Source organism: Scomber scombrus, chromosome 11 (genome assembly GCF_963691925.1).
Source record: "Scomber scombrus chromosome 11, fScoSco1.1, whole genome shotgun sequence".
In the NCBI taxonomy this organism is placed as follows: Eukaryota; Metazoa; Chordata; class Actinopteri; order Scombriformes; family Scombridae; genus Scomber; species Scomber scombrus.
This window is the reverse complement of record NC_084980.1, coordinates 29,966,055-29,986,863: the sequence shown is the minus strand read 5'-3', so window position 1 is coordinate 29,986,863 and position 20,809 is coordinate 29,966,055. Positions and strand designations below refer to the sequence as shown.

The 20,809-nt window shown below is 41.5% G+C and overlaps 1 protein-coding gene across 1 annotated transcript in view; it reads right to left on the bottom strand.

Annotated features, from left to right (window-relative positions):
• Positions 1-20,809, bottom strand: part of lamc1 (laminin, gamma 1) — a 62,994-nt gene that overhangs the window by 14,176 nt on the left and 28,009 nt on the right. Inside the window, exons 2-10 of the mRNA XM_062429562.1 lie at positions 19,360-19,664; positions 9,854-9,984; positions 6,772-6,938; positions 5,140-5,328; positions 3,185-3,302; positions 1,896-1,994; positions 855-991; positions 618-740; positions 72-261 (exon numbers count right to left, since the gene is read on the bottom strand). Of these exons, the coding sequence (XP_062285546.1) occupies positions 72-261; positions 618-740; positions 855-991; positions 1,896-1,994; positions 3,185-3,302; positions 5,140-5,328; positions 6,772-6,938; positions 9,854-9,984; positions 19,360-19,664 (1,459 nt within the window). The remainder of the gene's footprint in view (positions 1-71; positions 262-617; positions 741-854; positions 992-1,895; positions 1,995-3,184; positions 3,303-5,139; positions 5,329-6,771; positions 6,939-9,853; positions 9,985-19,359; positions 19,665-20,809) is intronic.

Below are 20,809 nucleotides of genomic sequence, written 5' to 3'. Positions count from 1 at the left end.
AAACTAAACCAGATTATTCTAAACAGCGGATTGAACTGAAACCAGATTAGATAAAAATCCGTCTTCTGCACCTGAACACGTATGTCTGCATGTTCTCGTTGGGGTAGGCGTTGCCCTGGGCGATGAGGGGGACGGCCACCCTCAGACCGGCTCCCTCCAGAACCAGATCCTCCGCCGACAGCCGCGTGTCCCGCCGGTCAACACGGAAATTTAGAGTCAGGTTCTGTCCGTAACTCAGCATCTGGTTCCCCAAAAACTTCTCTGTGACGCACAAAGACACGAGGAAACACACTGATTGGTCCTTTCCTCTCACACAGGTGGAGAATGAGGACAGCTGGTCTGGTTTCTCTCATTCTAAAAAGCTATATGAGCTCAAAGACTTGTTTTAATGGTTAAAGCTTGAACTCAGTTTAAATTATGTCATATTTCCAGCTCTATATTAATATTCTGTGTCTCTACTAAAATATCTTTACATGATTTCCAGTTAAAAACTCTTATTTATCTTCTACTGGTCCTTTATGCAGCCGCTCAGTTCAGCCTCTGTCTATTAACAGGCTGTGATTGACACTGCTGTGTACAGGTGTTTACAGGTGTTTACAGGTGTGTCGTTTGTGTACCTGGAGCGATGAAGTACATGGGGAAGTAGTCTTCTGAGATGAGGGAGATTTCCTGTCCGCTGGAAGACCACTGCACGGAGACACTGGCTCCATCACGCTGCTGAGCTTTCCACTGCTCGTCATCTGACACACACACACATTACAGCACTTTATAATACCACCTACACACACACACACATCACTGTGGGTCAGTGTAAAGGGGTTATTCCCCCTGCGTCCGGCCTGCAGGCGTGTTACCTCTGTAGAAGGAGGAGCTGATGGAGTGAACACTGAAGCCTTCGGCGCTGTCGCACACAGACGAGTGCTGGAAGCAGAAGCAGGGTGTGCAGCCCTGAGGGTTGTTGGGATCCAGGTTAAAGAAACCCAGTTTACACCTGAGCAACACAAACATGACGACAAGATGTTAGAGCAAATAGCTTTCACCTTCCTCCTGTAGAATAGCATCATCATCATCATCATCATCACTCTGATGCAGGTCCCTTTTCTTTCACTTTTCTTCACATTTGCTGCTGAATTTTACAGTTACAAATATAAAACACATGACTACAGCTTCCATAATAAACATCAAGTGGAAACATCACCTTTCTGACAATGTCAACAAAACCTGTATAAACTGATGTATTGGATTACATTAAATAGCATAGGTGTTCCTAATAAAGCGCTTAAAAGTTGATCTGAAGCTAATATGAAGCTTCAGCGTCCAAATGAGTCAAATCTTCATCTTCAGTGTTTTTAGTACCAAAGTCTTTGTGTTACTATGGTTACACCACAGCTCAACAGGGAAACACTAAGAGGGAATCTGATGCTAAAAACACTGTAAATGTGTCAGATATCACTTGATATGACTAACTCACACTGATGAAGCTCAATAGAAGCTCATCATCTATTTTAAATGACTGTGTGGAAACACTGTGATACAGTCCTCCATCACTTTACATTGAAAGCACATATCAGTCAATCAATCAATCTTTATTTATAAAGCGCCAAATCACAACAAAGTTATCTCAAGGCTCTTTACACATAAAGCAGGTCTTAACCCTACTCTTCAGGGTTAATTAACATATGAAGGAGATCTTTTAATAGTCAGTATGAACAGCAGGAATGATTACAGAGATGGAAACTTCTTTACTGTTCATATGGACACGTGACTGCTGGTTTAAGATGGACTAAAAAAAACAGTGAATTCATCCTTTAACAGCATGATGAAGCTGAAAATCTCACATATTCCAGGTGTGAAAATGGCCTCAGTGTGTTATGTTGTATTGTTGTGTGTGTTACCTGTCGCAGCTGAAGCCCTCCACGTTGTCTTTGCAGCGACACTGTCCGGTGTTGACGTCACACTCCTGCGTGCTGCCGGAGGGCGAGCAAGAGCAGGTCCTGACAGGAAGAGAGAGAGAAAGAGTTATTAATACAAGTGTCAGATGAACTTATGATTCATGTTTACATGAACAACAGCTGATCAAAGAGAGTCATGGGTTAGAGCTGAAGATGCTCAACTCTGCCAGCAGAGGGCGCTCACAGAGCAGGCAGGGTTAACATGACTTCACATAAAGGAGCTGCTTTCTTTAGGTTTGTCTGTTTGATGGCCTTACAGCCTCCTGGAGGGTTTAAAAGTAGAGAAAATGCTCTGTTTTTTATTCAATCCATGCATCTTTTCTCCCTTATTATGTAACAGCTTGTATGATAACAGATCTCAGTTACTGCATGTTTTTACTCCCTTATGTTTGGTTTTAAATCAACAGATAACAGAAGTAGTAGCAGATACAAACATACATATTTTAGGCCTCGCAGGTCACAAGGAAACCTTCATTAAAGAAAGCTGAAGAATAATTATATTTCTTCATCAGCTTTTTTGATGCAGTAATTCATGTGACGTGCTTCAACTTTCCATCCACAACAAAAAAAGATCAAACTGAGAAATGTTTTAACTACAGCAGCAACATTACTGAGCTTCATCTCTGTAGTTTCATTTAGTGAATAATTAGAATTAAAAACTCATTAAATACAGTTGTTTTTTTCTCTCTGTCCTTTTTCTAACTTGGATCAGTGTTTAACGGAGTGTTGGGAAGATAAATGGACATCATGTATGAACTATAACTTTTTAACAATTGCTCAACAGGCCAAACAGATTAATGGGAGACATTTGTGTCGTATAATGTCAGCAAACTGTCTCAAATGTGTTGCTTCATCTAAATCCCGAAGATATTCAGTTTACTAACAGAAGAAGAAGCTGGAATCAGTGTTTTCTACTTAAAAATAAACACTAGAATAATGTTTGTTAAAGTTGTTTTCGGTCATTTAACTCGTTTATTTATGCACTAATTGTTTCAGCTCTACTGGACGCTGATATCCAGCTTATCTGATTCTGGAGGAGAAAGAAAACAAGATAAGTTCCCGTAATGTTCCTTAAAAGCTGGACAGTGTTTGTGTGTTATCTAAACTACGGGATTCTGGGACATTTACGCTGTCAGAACTGGGAAAAACACATGTGGCAAAACATTTTTCTCATTTGGTTTTTTTATGCAGCTGGAGGTGAAACAGCTGATCGGAGTGATGTCATACGCTACCTGCAGCCGGCCTCCGTCAGGCTGTGGTATCCCTGCTGGCAGCGGTCACACTTCTCTCCGGTCACTCCAGGTTTACACACACACACTCCTCTGTTGTCGCACTGGGGAGACTCCGAGCCTGCACACACACACACACACACACACACACACACACACACACACACACACACACACACACACACACACACACACACACACACACACACACACACACACACACACACACACACACACACACACACACACACACACACACACACACACACACACACACAGTCAGCACATTAACCTTCCACCATGTGCAAACAATCAGCTCCCGTTAACAGAAGTGGTGTAACTGTGCCAGCAGCTGCTTCACATTAAACGGCGGCTTGCTGCCACATTTATAAAATACCACTAAAACCATAAAGTCCATTCCAGCGGTTCTGCATGTTTTCACATTAACAGTTTACGTACATTTATACACTGTTAAGTGTTTTTACAATCAAAACATCTGCAAGGGTGCTTATTTTCTACATTTCCCTTTTTCCTCACGTTTGGATCCATCCCAACAGTGAACCGATCTACTAACAGGTATTGTGTGTGTATCAAAGCCTCATATATCTTATTCCTCCATTGTTGTCCAAAATCTATTATTAACACGTCACAAACTCTTCATAATAAAGAAACAAACCCAGCGGCTGCTGCAATGGGTCACATGTTCCTTCATGTATCTTTATTCTTATTTAACTTGTATTTATACATATGTTGTATGTGTGTGTTATGTGTGATGTCTCTACGTGTATTAAGCTGCTTGGACCCTAAATGTCCCCTAGGAGATCAATAAAGTTTCTATCTATCCATCTATCTATCCATCCATCCATCCATCCATCCATCCATCCATCCATCTATCTATCTATCTATCTATCTATCTATCTATCTATCTATCTATCTATCTATCTATCTATCTATCTATCTATCTATCTATCTATCTATCCATCCATCCATCCATCCATCCATCCATCCATCCATCCATCCATCCATCCATCCATCCATCCATCCATCCATCCATCCATCCATCTATCTATCTATCTATCTATCTATCTATCTATCTATCTATCTATCCATCCATCTATCCATCCATCCATCCATCCATCCATCCATCCATCCATCCATCCATCTATCCATCTATCCATCTATCTATCTATCTATCTATCTATCTATCTATCTATCTATCCATCTATCCATCTATCCATCTATCTATCTATCTATCTATCTATCCATCTATCCATCTATCCATCTATCTATCTATCTATCTATCTATCTCTCTATCATTATGAAGAGTTTGTTTAAAAACGGCTCCAAAGACTAATAACAACGATCATGTTTTCAGTCTCTGAGAGTAGTTCTGTGTAAAGCAGACGCTACTGAGCATGTGCAGTGACGTGGTTTTGTTTACAGCTTCATATCACAAACTTTTGATGTGATGTGTTTTGTGTTTGAACCATAATCTACATTAGGTGTTAATCACCAATCATCTGACTGAGGTCAAACAGCCTCCACTTATTTAAATGTGTTGTTTGGAGTCAGTTTGAATGTGTTTCAACCATTTCTTTCACATCCAAATGGTGACAAAAACACATTTCCTTTATGATGCAAACTAAACTGATCTTTTAATCTGAGACGCTTCTTATAATAAGTCTTTGTTACAAACCTCTGTAAGACCCAATTCAAGAACTAACCTTTTATTTCAAAGTACTGATTTGCACTTAAAGAAAAAGCTTAAAATTTGATCCTGCTTCATGATGCACAATGAGACTTATAGAGATGTTCTTGTTGTTAAAAGCTGCTGTCTGATGGTATGTTTCTGTACCGACCCAACACACAGACGGAACCGCAGCTTGTTTCAGTCCAGTAACATTAATATTCATCACAGGTCTCTGGCTTCTTTCTCTTCAGTCTGAGCTGCGACTCACCGACGCTGTTGCAGCTGCATTGCAGGCAGCGGCTGCCGCTCTGGTCTCTGTAGTAGTTGTCGAGGCAACGCTCGCAGTTGGGGCCGTCGGTGTTATCGGCGCAGTTTCTGCAGTGACCTCCGTGACCTGTGGCCCGGTACAACTCAGCGTCGAAGTAACACTCAGAGCTCTTCCCGTTGCAGTTACAGGCTGAGAGACACAGAGAGAGAGAGAGAGAGAGAGTGAGAGAGAGAGATTCATTATACAGCACTGATTAACCCTCACTTTAGACCAGGCTACATGTGGATTACTGCCTGCTCTTGTGTTACAGAGGAACAGTGTAATGTTGCATTAGAGTTACCTTAATTACAGCATGAGTTTTCCACTTATAGATAGTGTGCACATCTATCTCCAAATTGTAATTATGGCTGGGAAACTGGGATTTTTCTGAAAGCTCCGGTATATATGACTACATGAAGAACACCTCACATCTGTTAAAGTCTGTCTTTCTTGCAACTTTGTCAATAAAAGACATAATAGTAATAAAAACCTCAGTAGTAGCAGCTTTATCAGATCAAACAAAGCAGAAACAGTCATATGATACATGTTGCTGCCTTTTACTTACTTAGGAAGACTTTTTTACTTGTAATGTCGTATTTTTATTGAAGTAATACTACTCTTACTTCAGTACTTCTTCCACCTCTGGTAAAGAAGTGTCAGTAGATGTAAAGCAGTAACAGAGCCTCTCTCCATTCTTATAAATACTGTATTTTCTGTCTCCCTGAGTATTAAGCGTGCTGAACAGACTGGATGAAACCTGGACTCAACTGTGTAAAATCAGGGTTAAATGAGGTAAAAACTCTAAATGTGACTTTTCCATACTATCAGGTTCCTCCAGCTTCCTGTGCTGATGTGAGTGTGTTGGAGGGATTAGAGCGACTGTGGGAGAAGAAAAACACTCATGTTCCCTGAACACAGTTAGTCATGCATCTGCACTCTCATATTATGAACAAGAACTACAGTTCCCAGAATCCCCCAGAGACTGTCATGACTAACACTGAGGCCACCCCCCCAATCCCCCCCAATCCCCCCCAATCCCCCCCCTACCCGGATGGCCTCAGATCAGTTACTGCAAAGTGAACTGCAACAGTCATCTACATAGTATAATATGTGTGTGCTCGTTGCTATGGGTCAATCCTTGTCTGTTTACTTTATTGGTTTATATAATTATTAGTAGCAGCTGCTACGTATCATAACGCAGTGGTACATGTAATCAGAGTTGTAGCACTTGCAGTAATAAAAGACATATTAAGTAGTAATCTCAGATGTAGTGAAGTAGTAAAAGCCAAAGTAACACAGTAACAGTCGTAGTAAAGCAGCAGTAATTGTAGTAAAGTAGTAGCTGTTGTAGTAAAGCGATACAGCTGCAGTCAGTAGCAGCAGGAAGGCAGGAACATTGGGAGTAGAAGCAGTAAAAGCAGTAAAGTAGAATTAGTAATAAAGCAGCAGAGGGGTGTTGTACGACATTAGCAGTAGTAAAGCAGTAATAAGTGCCATAAAGCAGTCGTAGATGCAGTAACCCACGTTATACTGTGGCTGCAGTAAGTAAGGTATCAGAAGTTAAGCAGATCAGTTTAGTGGCAGCAGACTCACGCAGACACTCGTTGGGGTTGTCGGACGTCGCTCTCCTCCATGGCCGGTCGTTGAAGAACGGTTGGCAGACGTTGCAGTCGTCGCCTTCGGTGTTGTGTTTGCAGTTACACACCAGCCGTCCGCCGCTGTTCTTCAGACACTCGCTGGCATGGCCGTTACACTTACACCTGACAACAGAGAGACACACCTGTTACACCTGGACCACACACACAGATCCAACCAGACCCATCATCCCCCCTTGATCAGACCTCAAGTATTTACACAGCTAACTTCGACCTATTCATTAACTAAGAAAGGTGAAGATGACCTCTCTGATGGTGTTTGGGTATAACATCGTTGAACTGGTCATGAGTGGACGATGTGGCGCTGATTCTGATTCTGATTCTGATTCTGATTCTGATTCTGATGAGGTTTTTCTGCTCGGTGACTGAGGTAAAGTTTTGTGAAAGCTCCTGGGGTGAAGAGCCCCTCACAACAGGCCAGGACTTGCTCGGCAGCAGACTTTGCTCATTGTCTCAGGTGTTTCTTGGCAGAGAGACGTGGAAAAACTGACGGCAGGAAGGAAGGCTGTGTTTATAAAGAGGCTAATACAACTAATGCAAAAAGTTGCACAATGCTGTTAAAAGCTGGACTGCCATCTCCAAACAGCCACATAGCTTGTTACATACATGTAGCATTGAAAGCAAAACTTTTACATAAAAAAAAGACCACTTGCACAATATAGAAAAGTTAAAAATTCATAAATTCCTGTGTGCTTGTTTTCTGAACAAACAGAAATCAGTGTGTTTCAACAGCAACAGTCAGGAATGTAATCTTAGTTAGATGATGGGATTACATTCCTCACATTGCTATCCAGTGGTGCAAACGTGACTAAGTACAGATTGTGAAGTACAGTTTAGAGGTAAAAAGAAGTTCTTTGCTCTGACTGAAAACATTCAGTAAACAAAAACATTTAAGCCCTTTTACATTATCAACAGTTATTAAAGGTAAAAAGGGAACAAATTAACCGTCTTCTGGGGCTTCTACGTTAGCTATATGAGACTTTTTATTAGCTATATTAGCTCTGATGTACTCCTGTAAATATTAGATACTTGTCTTCACATCTTCGTAGTTTATAAACTGTTTCTTCTTCTGAAATGTTTATTTTAAGATAGCAAACGCACTTTAATCTTTCATGTTAGTAAGCTAGTTGTGATAATGCTACTAGAACTTAATTTAAAACGTACACTTAGATCTTTGACGTTAGCTACTAGCGTGTTCATTTTACCTTAATCTAACTTGTCTTTACTTAAGTTAGCTACTAAGGCTTTTTGACTCAATGTTGCGTCAAGTCAGCAACTCACTGGGTTTATATACTTCAGTATAAGTTAGCTACAGAAGTTAACAACAACCCAGACTTTTATCTTTGATTTTACTGAGCTTCTAGAAAGTTAGCCTCGACTGAAAATAGTAACTAGACTTATTGTTGATGCTAGTGAGCAACTAGACTGTAGACTTTGACTTGAAGGCACACTATGAAGGATTGGGTGTGATAGCAGAAAGAGAGAGTAGTGGTGATCGAGTGAATGAATAGAGGGAGCGGCGTTGGTAAGAACAAAGCCATGAATCACATAAATAAAACAGTATTTTCTGATTGTTTTATGGCTTCATCCTGTCTGCTGTGGCCTCTCTGACTCGGTCAACAGACAAACAGACCTGCTGCTCTTTATACATCCATGACTCAGTAATAAGACTTATCTTTTGGTTTCCTTTACTATTGCTTAAGTAAATTAAACTTGGACTTTGATGCAGAGTTCAGACTGAAAGCGATAATAACATGATGCACAATGAATCTGCACAACTGACCATAAATCCAAAAAGTAATTGATTAATATTTCTAAATTCATCCAACAAGAACCTATCTTCACCTGCACAGCAACTGAACATGAAGCTCTGTGATTTGACATTTCTAACTGAGGGTTTTGACTCTTTTCTAATAAAGCAGATTTTCTCATTGGTTGTGCTGATGATTCATCCATAAGAGGGTCACATCCATCACAGTGTTGGAAGTTTCAGAATATAATAAATGAGCAGGACTCTGTTTTCCTGATATATGAGAGCTGAAGAAACATGAGCTGGTTGTCCTTTTCAGCTCCAGGTGAACATGTTCAGGTACTTTAGGGGCTCCTCAGAAACCCTTCCTCTATCTCTGACAGCTGCTCCCACTCAAGACTCGTCTCTTTTCTTCCGCCCGTCATGGCAGTCAGTCCGCCCCATTCCGGTTTCCCTGTAATCCAGCCCTGCTGGCCAGGAATGCCAGGAATGCAGGCTGTGTAATGGAAATCTGCTCCACATTTCAAACAGATTATGGCTGCAGAGGCTGTGCAGCGGCGCAGACTGGCAGCCCGTTTAACACTCTTGTAATGCCTGTCGAAACCTTTTTTCAGACGTGTAGGAAAAGGAGTTCTTATGTGGATTCCTGACCAGGCCACAGGGAAGCAGACCACACAGTGACACATCAAGACCACCAGACCGCACTCAGTCATTCAGGAGAGTTTTCTTTGTCTGAGCAGGTTTCACAAACCGCAGGCTGCTGAATCATGTTCACACTCGAGAGGAAACAAGAAAAAGATCGTTTTCCTGCAGACACCTTTGTGCTGTATTTAGAGTTGCAACTTTATATTGTGGCACAGTACATTATTTATTCTGGTCAGTTATGACTCAGTGTTTCCCAACCTGTTCTGTCCAGTCAGATGAGCTCAAGTATCCTTCATCATCACCAAAATATTTATTTATGTATCACGGCAAACTATTGTTACTCAGCTCTGTTGCTGACTTCATGACACTGCAACCTGTTAAGAAGTGAGGCAGCATGATGGGAAACTTAGTGGTCATTGTGTATTTAAAAAAAATTATATTTGGCTCTTTAATTTCCCCCATAACACACATGTGGATGTTTTATTTTAATCAAATTTGCTAGCAAAGCTGCTTGTATTGAGTTGGGTTCATTAGCTTTGTCTGGATACTGAAGGAACTCCTTTAATTCATGAACTACTTTACTTATTTAAGTTTGTGTGCATTAGATCTTTTCTCGGGTCTTTACCTTCCTCCCACAGCGAAGTCAGAGATGGCGTAGTAGTAGGACTTGAGGACCTTGGGGTCGTTGAAAACTTCATCTCCGAATGTGTTGAGCCTGTTCAGGGTCACTCTGATGTCGGTGGCCGTCACCCAGTCCTGCAGAAGACACAACAAACACGCACTGTTAGAAACATCAAGACTACCAATCAACAGCAGAGTCTGGCAGGCTGTGTATTTAAATCTGTGTATTATAAAGATGATAGTAGGAGACATGAAAATAACTTCTTTGGATGTTTTACCAAAAATGAAAACCTCAGAGTAATGTTCTCTGCACATTTCCAAGTTTATAATTATATTCTCGGGCTCTATTGGAATATTTTTGCATGATTTAATATTTATCTTATACTGCCTGAAATTGTAAAACAAGCAGTTCTGATAGACTGTGCCGGCATCTTAAGACCTTCTAAAAAAACCTTTCTACAGCTAAGTATGAGAGGACTAACAACTTTTTAAACTTTCACTTTTCTCTCAAAGATATAACAGAAACAGAAAAGTTGTGTGCTCTGCCAGAACAGAAGCTCTGTGAAGCTGAAATGCTCGTTGTAAAGAACACCAAACTGAAACTAAAAGTTCAAGTCCAAGCTAGTATCTCTAGTGAGGTAAGGGTCTCAGGGAACATTACAAAGCAACCAATCCAATAGTTGAGTCATTTCAGTTTGAAACAAAACAAAGGACCGACCAACTGAACAACATCCAGTCATGTTGCTGCAATGAAAGCTGAGAAAAACAAAAAAAGTGAATACAGACGTTGTGTCAGAGTTTTCAGACATTTTTTGCATCAAAGAAGCTTGAATCATGAATCTATTATGATGAAAACAGGGAGGTGGTTTTAGTCCTCAAGCTGTGGGAAACACTGAAAACAGTGACGCAACACCAGAAACAAGGACTCAAACTGTGACATTTTCAGTGAAAAGGAATTTATTTTCTTGGCTTTATGATTTGAAGCACAGATGGAGAGAATTACTGAGGCACACCTGTTCAGTTTCGGCCACATTGTCTCAGCGCGGAGGATAAAGAAAGTTACTCAACATCTCGCCTGTGTGAAAGGCTCATGGGAAACACAAGAGCGAAGGCCAGTGATAGCTTTGTCCAGTATCAGCAGGAAGCTTATCAGACCCAAAGGTTTTTATTCAGCACAGCAGAGTGAGAGCTCACAGCAGCTGCTTGAAGACAAACAGCTCGGAGCAGAAAGGTCTGAACCCAGTCAGAACAAAAAAAATTGGCTTCAAGGTTTGCTTCTGCTTTCAGGAAAGTACAAACATGAGAATTAATATTAATCCATATCGGATTTGATATCTAACGCTGCTAGGAACATGTGAAGTTAATGGTTCATGACTCAACAACGTTGCGGTTTTCCAAATGTTTTCCCTCCAAAAGATTTCAGATTACCGAACTCAGTATGACAGTTTAACTATCTGCTGACAGGCTTTTGGCCTTCTCTAAGACATCACATGGCTTTTAAAAACATATTCTTTCCACCAGTGCAAATTTAATCGTTAGACTTCAAGTTTTTATAGTGATGAAATATCCACGTGAAAGTTGTTCCAGAGCAAAGAGATCTGCACATGAAACCGCAGAGGTCACACAGGAAGCAGCAGGAGTTAAATATAAGCAGCTTTTCTCTCGTCTGGGTTTTAAATCATGTTCAGGTTGAACGTACTGAACATTTATCCGCCTACTCAGGAAAACTTCTACCTCCTCCTGTAACTTTGCACATTGATGTTAAATCCTCACAAGACTGCTGGGAATGATTCACCCACCAGCTGCACCAGAGACGTGACTCAGACTAAACTGCTTTCCTGACGGTTTCGAACAGGAAGCTCACCTGTCAGCAAAGCCAAGGAGGGTTTCTTTCTTTCATTCTTCTTCTTATAGTTCTTCTCATTCTTAAAACAAATCACCAAGTCTTTGCAAAGATTGATTCTCAACTGCTCTCACAGTTTAAAGATTTAACACAGCCTTGATTTCCACCAGGACTCTTCCATCATATCATATTTAAGTCAGACGAAGGGTGTTTCTTTTCTCAAGCAACTCAAATGCATCACTAAAAGCCAGGTGAGATCATTCTCTCCTCCCACTGGTTGAGAGGTTCATACCTGCTCAAATATCAATAAGATGATGTACTTGGTTGTTAGTCAAGATTGGACCACGATTCTCATTCAACCGGACTAAGCTACACTGGTTTGAAAACACCCTTAGGGCTGATTTCCCGGACAGGGATTTGGTCTCGTCCAAGACTAGACTTGTTTCTCAATGGATATTTTCACAGAATCTTGTCTTTAGTGTAGGACTAGTCTTAATGTCTGTCTGAGAAACTGGACAGTAGAGTTTACAGCCATGTTCACTGAGGGAAGATAAACATCTGCACAACATCTCATGGCATTGCCTCAAATATTCATTGAAATATTTCAAATGTAAACCTCATGATGCTGCAAGAACACCAAAATTGGTAGGATTCATCCTGTTGGGACCATAAATGTCTGAGCAAAACTTTATGACAATATTTCAAACTGTTGATGAGATATTTCAGTCTGGTGTCTGGAGTGGTGGAGCAACGGGCCAACATAGAGCCATGACGTCATTTGTTTGTGTGTTCTGTATTTCTCACCAGGAAGAACAACAGAAACAGACACAAAGCCAACAAACATTAACACGTTCATGAAAATGTTCATGTCTGAAGGCGTGGAGACCACCGAAGGCTGCAGAGGTGTTCCCCTGGTTTTAGCCCAGAGTTCCTTCCCATAACCACATCATCCAGCTGTTACTGGGTTAGATGAGGTGTTCCCAGGCCAGATGGAATAATGTAATCCTTCCCACCCTTCCCCAGCTCTCCTCCCAGGCCTGGAAAACCTCCAGAGAGTGGAGCCCGAACCACCTGAAGTGACCCCTTTCACCTCAACCTCCCTTGAGAGGCTCCTCTCTACTGGGCTGGTTATACTCCAGTCTTCCTGTTTATTCTACACTTGAAGAGGTTGTTAGCAAGTGTCCAAGTGACACACATTTTTTAACATGTTCATTCAAGAACATGTAACATAAGGAGAATCTGTCCTGGACCTGTCAATGACCCACCATAAAGGATCTTCTGTCATTTATTGTGGTTTAGAGGTTAACATACCTAAAATGTGACATGAATTAGGCTTAAACCCCAAAGGAAACCAAACTATAAGCGAAATGTCACGTTCCTGTCGCTAAACTCTGATGGATGTTTAGTTTCTGGCCCTGATGAAGGCTTGACATTGTTAAAAACTGTTCTGCAGCTGGTTTTGTCAGCTGGTTCGTCATGTGACTGCTTCCTGCTACGCTTAGACGTCCCAACTTCATCTTTACAACTCATGAAGAATAAACTGCTCATGCATCCATCCGGCAGCTGCAGCTCTTCAAACTGTCCGGTCCAGGAAGCCCGTGCAGGTTCTCAACTGAGTCAACACACTCCACACTGTACAGAACATTTGTTTGCTATCAATCACGTCTGTGCTCTGTGGCAGAGTGGAACGCCTCGGCCGAGACATGTGTTTTCTTGAAGGAAGAATGCTGCCTGGAGTTTGAAACTCCTCTGGGAACATTCAGCTGAGCTGCAGCAGACTGCAGGCTGGGAACAAACCCCGGCTGCAGAGACGTCCTGCAGCCAGGAGACAAATACTGTCTGTCAGTGTGGAACGTGAGCATGTGGATTTACAGCAGGACTTTACTGGTGGACAATACTGACATACTTGCACTTAATTACATCAGCATTTCCACTTGTTGGTTACTCTTTACTTTTACTTTTACACATTATTGCTGCAGCACACCTGCAGAGGAGATCGTGCACACGTCGCTAAACACACAAAGTCCAAATGTTTCAGAAGTTTGGAGACAAAGTGACGATTCAGACGGCTAATCGGTGACCTAACTGCTAACACATTAGCCAGCAGGGAACAGGGAACTGCTCTCCTTGGAAACAACATAGCTTAGATACCCAGACAATAAATTACAGTTTATTCAGGAGACTTAATTGCACCATGAATTCCCAGACCACACCTTTAGCAGGGTTACATAAAGCTGGATAGTGCAACACAGCTAATATAATAGTATTCGGGCTGCAGCTAATGATTATTTTCATTATCAATTAACCTACCCATTTTTTTCCTCTATTAATTGTTTTTCCAATAAAATCTCAGCTATTGTGAAACATGCTGGTTTCAGAGTCAAAGAGAAAATCCTCAAATGTTTTATTTTGTCCAACAAACCTTCCCAAACAAAAGATTCAGTTTACTGAGACATATGATGAGGAAACGTTAGAGAAGCTTTAAAAAATGACTGAAATGATTGATTATAGTATAATTCTGTCAGCCAACTAATCACTTAATGAAATCTAAACGTTACAGCTTTGTTCCCTCGTTGCTCGGACCTGTAAAGACTAGTTTCACATTCGTCAAAAGCACCAATTTGCCAAAGTTGACTCATTTTAATCAGCTCCCTTCAACAAATCACTCTTCTTTTACCAGAGTAACTTTTCGTCAGTGTGCAGTCGGTCAGCTGTTTATATGAATTCATATTTAGCTTTAAATTGATCTCTGTCAAACTATTCGAAGTTCTTTCAAGGATTTCTTCTTCACTTAACCTTTGTGTCGTCCTCCCGGGTCAAATTCCTTTCCTTCGTTCCTCCCTTCCTCTTTTCTTTTCTCCCTCCCTCCCTCCTTTCCTCCCTCCCTCCATTCCTTCCTTCATCCCTCCCTCTTTTCCTTCTTCCTTCCTTCCTTCCTCCCTCCTTTCCTTCCTTCCTTCTTTCCTTTCTTCTTCCTCCCTTCCTCCTTTCCTTCCTTCTTTCCTGTCTTTCTTTCTTTCCTTCCTTCCTTCCTGTCTTTCTTTCTTTCCTTCCTTCCTTCCTCCCTCCTTTCCTTTCTTCTTCCTGCCTTCCTCCTGTCCTTCCTTCCTTCCTCCTTTCCTTCCTTCCTCCTTTCCTTCCTTCCTCCCTCCTTTCCTTCCTTCCTTCCTTCCTTCCTTCCTCCCTCCCTCCTTTCCATCCTTCCTTCCCTCTTTCCTCCCTTCTTCCATTCCTTCATTGACCTGAGGACAACAGGAGGGTTAATAAACTACCTTTAACACTAACTCTTTCTTATAAACCTAAATGATAATAAGTAGAAACTTTATATTAAGTTTCTATGAAAGACTTGTAATGAAATGATGAGAGTTGTAAAATAAAGTATAACTGACTTAAATATAAAGACATTAAAGTGATTTTTTGACATCTCTGTATGACAAGAGTTTGGTTTTATCCAACACAGGCCTTTTGATGATGAGGTTAAAGACCATGTAAGTACAAAGTTCAGTATACAGGCGGGTCAGTGAAGGTGAAAAGTCAGTCAGTAAACACTCTGATTCAGCCGCTGAAGACATCTAAGTTCAGCCATGACTGACAGGAAGAGAAATAAATGTCTGTGTTAAATTTAAGACCGTATAAATCTAAATGTGAAACAATTTAGTGCTATTTTAAGGCTTTTAAAGGCCTCTGCAGCTTTGTAGACCGTCCAACAGGTCACAAGATAAATCCGAAGGGTTGAGAGATGATGAATGAGATAATAAAAACCCCTCACCTCCAGCAACAAACATTTCACTCAAATGACACAATCTGACCGGTTCGGGGGTAAAAACTCAGCTCATAGACATCTGACACCTGTGACGCTGCTTTATTTTAAGGGGTCACAGGCTGAAAAGGTTTGAACCACAGCTCCAGAATAAAACAGAGTGATGTCCGCTGACCGTCTCAGCTGGTGGTTATTTCCCTCTCAGAGCTCACAGATGACAGACGGCAGGAATGTCAGAGAGCGACAAACAGCCGTCTGACGCCTCCGACAGCCCGCCGCCTCCAAAAAAGAGTCCACAGCTTCAGTATAAATAGCTTCATGCCTACAAGTCAAATAAGGAAGTTTACAGCTGAGCCGCAGAGCTAATTCTGTTCATTTACATGGAGGGAAAGGAAAGAAAGGTTGACCCAGCAGGGAGGCTGGCAGACCTGAAGCTGCTCCTCCATCACCACAATCATTCACTCATGTTTACCTGTTTATATCTGCATCATGTGTCTGTGCAGGTATATTTGGTTCTGTTACAAAAGGCCACAGGTTAATAAAGACCGCCGTCTACTCTTCATTTGACAATCAAAAGGTCCTTCTTCAATCAGATAGAAGTGTTGATTTATTAAACTTAAATCTCATCTTTATAATCCTGTGTTTCTCCCTGCACATGCATTACTTATTCTTGTGTGTTTGTGTTGCCTGCTGTTGGTTTCAAACCGGAGCTCATCTCAATTTAGAAACATTTGCATTAAATCTAAGGAACTTTTAACAGAAGCAGAACATAATCCTACGAAGCTGCTAGCTTGGATGCTACAGACTACTGAATCTAACCTGGTATCAAAGACTCTTTGACATCAGCTTGGTGATCCTCTGACTTTGTTTACGGTCTGTTTTCATCATCTGTTGGATGGATCGGCATAACGCTTGATTTAAGACACCTGATATGAGCAAAACATTCACAGTGAGCTGTAAGCAGGGCTAACCGCCAAGTAGTTAGCACACCGGCAGATGTTTATGTGTTAGAACGGGTCGATATGCTTCGTTAGCATCGAGGACAATCTGACGACATCACGGTGCCACTGGAGCTGATATCATGTTCCTGTTCTTGTTCTTTACGTCATTGATCGTGGGAAGAAAAACAGGCCTCGGAGAAAAGAACCAAGCTCTCAATTTACCAGAATTAACCCTCACACCATCTTCTCTCTCTGTGAATCTCTTGGATTTAATAAGGTTTTATTTGATCCTGGACTAAGATGTGGATATTCTTTATACTTGTGTGGTGTAAAAACTTTCATGTTCCTTAAGACGACCTCTAAGTAGAGCTGGGCGATTATGGCAAAAATCTAAATCCCGATTAATTGAACTTTTAACCTGGATTACGATTAATGAACGATTATCTCCTCCCTTGATGAATGATTATGTATTTTCACTGCTGCCCTCACACATGAGGATCTTTAGGGAGGGAAAATAATGATGTTTTAAAGGCAGGGGGGTCAAACATGAGGCCCGTGGGCCAGAACCGGCCCGCCGAGGAGTCTAATCCGGCCCACTTTCCTTCCTCCCTTTCTTCCTTCCATCCGTCCTTTCTTTCTTTCCTTCCTTCAATCTTTCCTTTGTGTCTTCTCTTCCTTCCATCTGTGCTTTCTTTCTTTTTTCTTTCTCTTTCTTTCCTTCTTCCTTCCTTCCTTCCATCTTTCCTTCCTCCCTTTCTTTCTTTCTTTCTTCCTTCCTTCCTTCCATCTTTCCTTCCTCCCTTTCTTTCTTTCTTTCTTTCCTTCCTTCCTTCCATCTGTCTTTCGCTCCTTTCTTCCTTCAATCTTTCCTTTGTGTCTTCTCTTCCTTCCTTCCATCCATCTGTCCTTTCTTTCTTTCTTTTTACCTTCCTTCCTTCCTTCCTTCCTTACATCTTTTCCTCCTCTAGGGAGGTACAATAATGCTGTTTTAAGGAGTGACACTGTGGTTAATGTCTAGTTTACTTGATTAGAACTATGTAAAGATCATGGTTTGGGTTCAAATGATCATTAAAGATATGCAACCTCTGCTGTCATGGCAACAGTGAACACCACCATTAATAGACATGAGCAAGATTAAGTTTCTAAATGTCGGTTTCGATTATTTTTTGATTAATTGTCCAGCCCTACATCCAAGTTATAAAAACTCAGCCTCATGGATGTAGGTGGAAGAACACAGCGAGGAAGGAGGAGACACGGCTGCTTGGATCCAGCTCGCACTACACTGGAAATGTCTTGTTCAAACTTCCCACTGACTGAATGAGTTGTAGATGAATAGAACAGATAAATCTTGAGCACAAATGAGTTATTTCCTCTCTCTCTCTGACCCGTACCAGGCTCTGTCAAAAGAATCAGCTCCAAATGTCAGAACGGCATTATGCAACAAACAGAGAAGGAGAGAAGAATGTAAAACAGAGTCTCTGCTTTCCAGTTATTGAGCAACTTCAGCCTCAGAGAGTGAAGAAACATGGAGGAGGAGGAGGAGGAGGAGGAGGAGGAAGGCAGAGTGAAGGGAAAGTACTCGTCCAGCTGCAGGGGGATCGAGCCAAACTGCTGCAGTGGGAAATCCGGGGGCGTCGCCTAGCAACATGTCGCAACTCTTGGCAGGCCTTTAACCTGCAGCCTGTCCAGCAGAACGGGCTGCTGGGAAAAAAACACGACAGACGCTTGTTCTTTGGTGGAGGGAAGATGTAATGTCCAAATATCAGCCAACAGACAGGACTGATGAAGGCTGGGACATGAAACCATCGGACTATTAATCAATCACCAGAAAACTGATTCTATTCAACCTGTTTGTAGCTGTCTGTTAGTCAAATTTAAAAAAGGGTTAAAATGATAAAATAAACGTATGAATAACTTCACACATTCTTTTTTTGTGGACCCAGCATCAAATTTCTGCTTTTAATCCATTTAGAGAGAATATATTAGAGGATTATGGCAAAAATGTCTAAGTGGTGTAACCATAAAAACTTTGTACCAAATAATTCAACTTGCTTAAAAACAGTAAATTGTCAATAAAACACCATATCAACTAGTTTGGCATGATCTTACATTATAACTTTATATTAAATAAAGGTAATGGAATACAATTGTTCTAAATATTACATTTACTCTGGTTACCATGGAGATCAGGAAACATTTACATGTTTTAAATGAAGTCATTATTAGTATAAGTCCACTTAAATACACTGTAGGTGATAAAATATGTAATATGTATCATTCTTTTGTGGTTACACCATTTGACATTTTCAGGAGCATTCAGTCTTACTTTTGGTAAAAAATGGTGCAAATGTCATTTCAAATGATATAAAACCAACAAAAATACTAAATGTACATTTTAACAAACCTGATGCTGCTTTTAAAACTAGTTTATTAATTAATCATCTTAATAACACTTATTTATCACTGAGCCTCATATGACAGCTAACTCAACATCTCAAGTTTCCATTGGACAAAACAATCAAATTGAACATCTTTGAGATGTTTGTTGGACTTTGAGAATCAGATGATTGATCAATCACTGGCTGCAGCTGTAACCTCAGTCTGTGTTCAACCTGCTTCGTGTCGTCTTCACTCAGAAAAGCTTCAGAAACTTGGAGGAAGTAAAACATGTGACTCATACAGCTGTTATGAGTTCAGTAGGTGCGCTTGATTTTTGCAGGAGGAACCGGGTGGAGACATGAACAATGTTTATCATCGGAGGCTGTATTAATATGAAGAAAGAAACTAATGATGTTTAAAATGTAATATCCTGTTAGAATGAGATATATAGAAGATAAATATAGTTGGACTGTAGATGACAGAGTTTGTCTGTTCCTGACATGACTTCATTGCTTTTTATGTCTCAGACGCTTCCTGCCACCATTTCCTGTTTGTGTTTTACTCTCAGTGTGTCTCGTGCTCCTCACCTGCAGGACGGGGCTGTGGTCAAAGTTGTAGGCGCTGGGTCGTCCCTCCAGCGTTGAGAAGGCCACGTTGCCGCCGGTGAGCGGCGAGATGTCGCTGAAGTCGTCGGTGCAGAGCGCCTGCTGCTCGTCCTCTCCGGTGCGGATGAAGCCGCGGCTCGCCTTCTTGTACGTCTTTTCACAGGAGCCGCTGTAGTACTGGTAGGGCACCCAGGGGCCGTCCTCTCTGGTCCGCTTGTAGATGGCGAAGCTCTCCGGGCGGCTGGTGTGGAACTTGAGGCGGACATACGTGATGTCGAAGGACTTTCCTGCAGAGAGAGAGAGAGGAGAGAGATGGAGGGTTAATAAACGGTTTGAAGATCAGGAAACGTTTGGATGAACTTTGTCTGCAGTTCCTGAACACGTCAATCAATCTTTATTTATAAAGCGCCAAATCACAACAAAGTCATCTCAAAGTACTTCACACATAGAGCAGGTCTAAACCGAACTCTTCAGGTTTCATTTAAAGAGACTCAACATTCACACATGAGCAGCACTTGGTGACAGTGGAGAGAAAAAACTCCATTTAAACAGGAAGAAACCTCAGAACCAGAACCAGACTCACAGTGGGAGAACATCTGCCTCGACTGGTTGGAGGAGAGAGGAGAGAGAGGAAGGAGAGGAGAGAGGAAGGAGAGGAGAGAGGAAGGAGAGGAGAGAGGAAGGAGAGGAGAGAGAGGAAGGAGAGGAGAGAGGAAGGAGAGGAGAGAGAGGAAGGAGAGGAGAGAGAAGCACATTGAAGGTCCGGGTCTACAGGCCCAGATTACCTGTGAGACAGTGACCACAGTGTCTGCAGAAGTAAAGACTTAACAGGAAGTGAACCTCCCAAAGCTTCACGTACAAACATCAGAAACACTCACAGTGATACAGAAACAGAGCTGTAGGTCTGACTGAACGTTGATGTCTTCAGCAGCTCAATCAGAGCTTCTACTGAACTCCATGTTTACTGAACTTTATACTTTCATGTTTAACCTCATCATTAAAAGGCTCGTGTTGGATTAAACCAAACTGTTGTCATCATTTCACTATAAGTCTTTCATAAAAAGCTTTCTTTGGTCCTATATGACAGTAAAACTGAATGTTTGAGTTGTGGACAAAATGAGATATTTGAGGACTTCAAGAAACATTTTATAGACCAAACGACCTAATCGATGAATTGAGACAATAACTGATGTGATGGATATAGATAGTATAGTTTAGTTGCAGCTGTAGATTCACTGTGTGTGAGCAGATGAAGAGGAGCAGCTGCAGGGAGGAGAGGACTCTCTCATACTGACACCTTTGGGAAACATTGAGCAGGAATGTAAACTGTAGTTGGAGCACGTTAAAGCAGCGGTCTGCCCCCTTAACTCCCCCCCACTGTTGTCCGCTGGTCGCTCTCTTCTCTGCATACTCAGGCGAGTCTGAGCAGGCC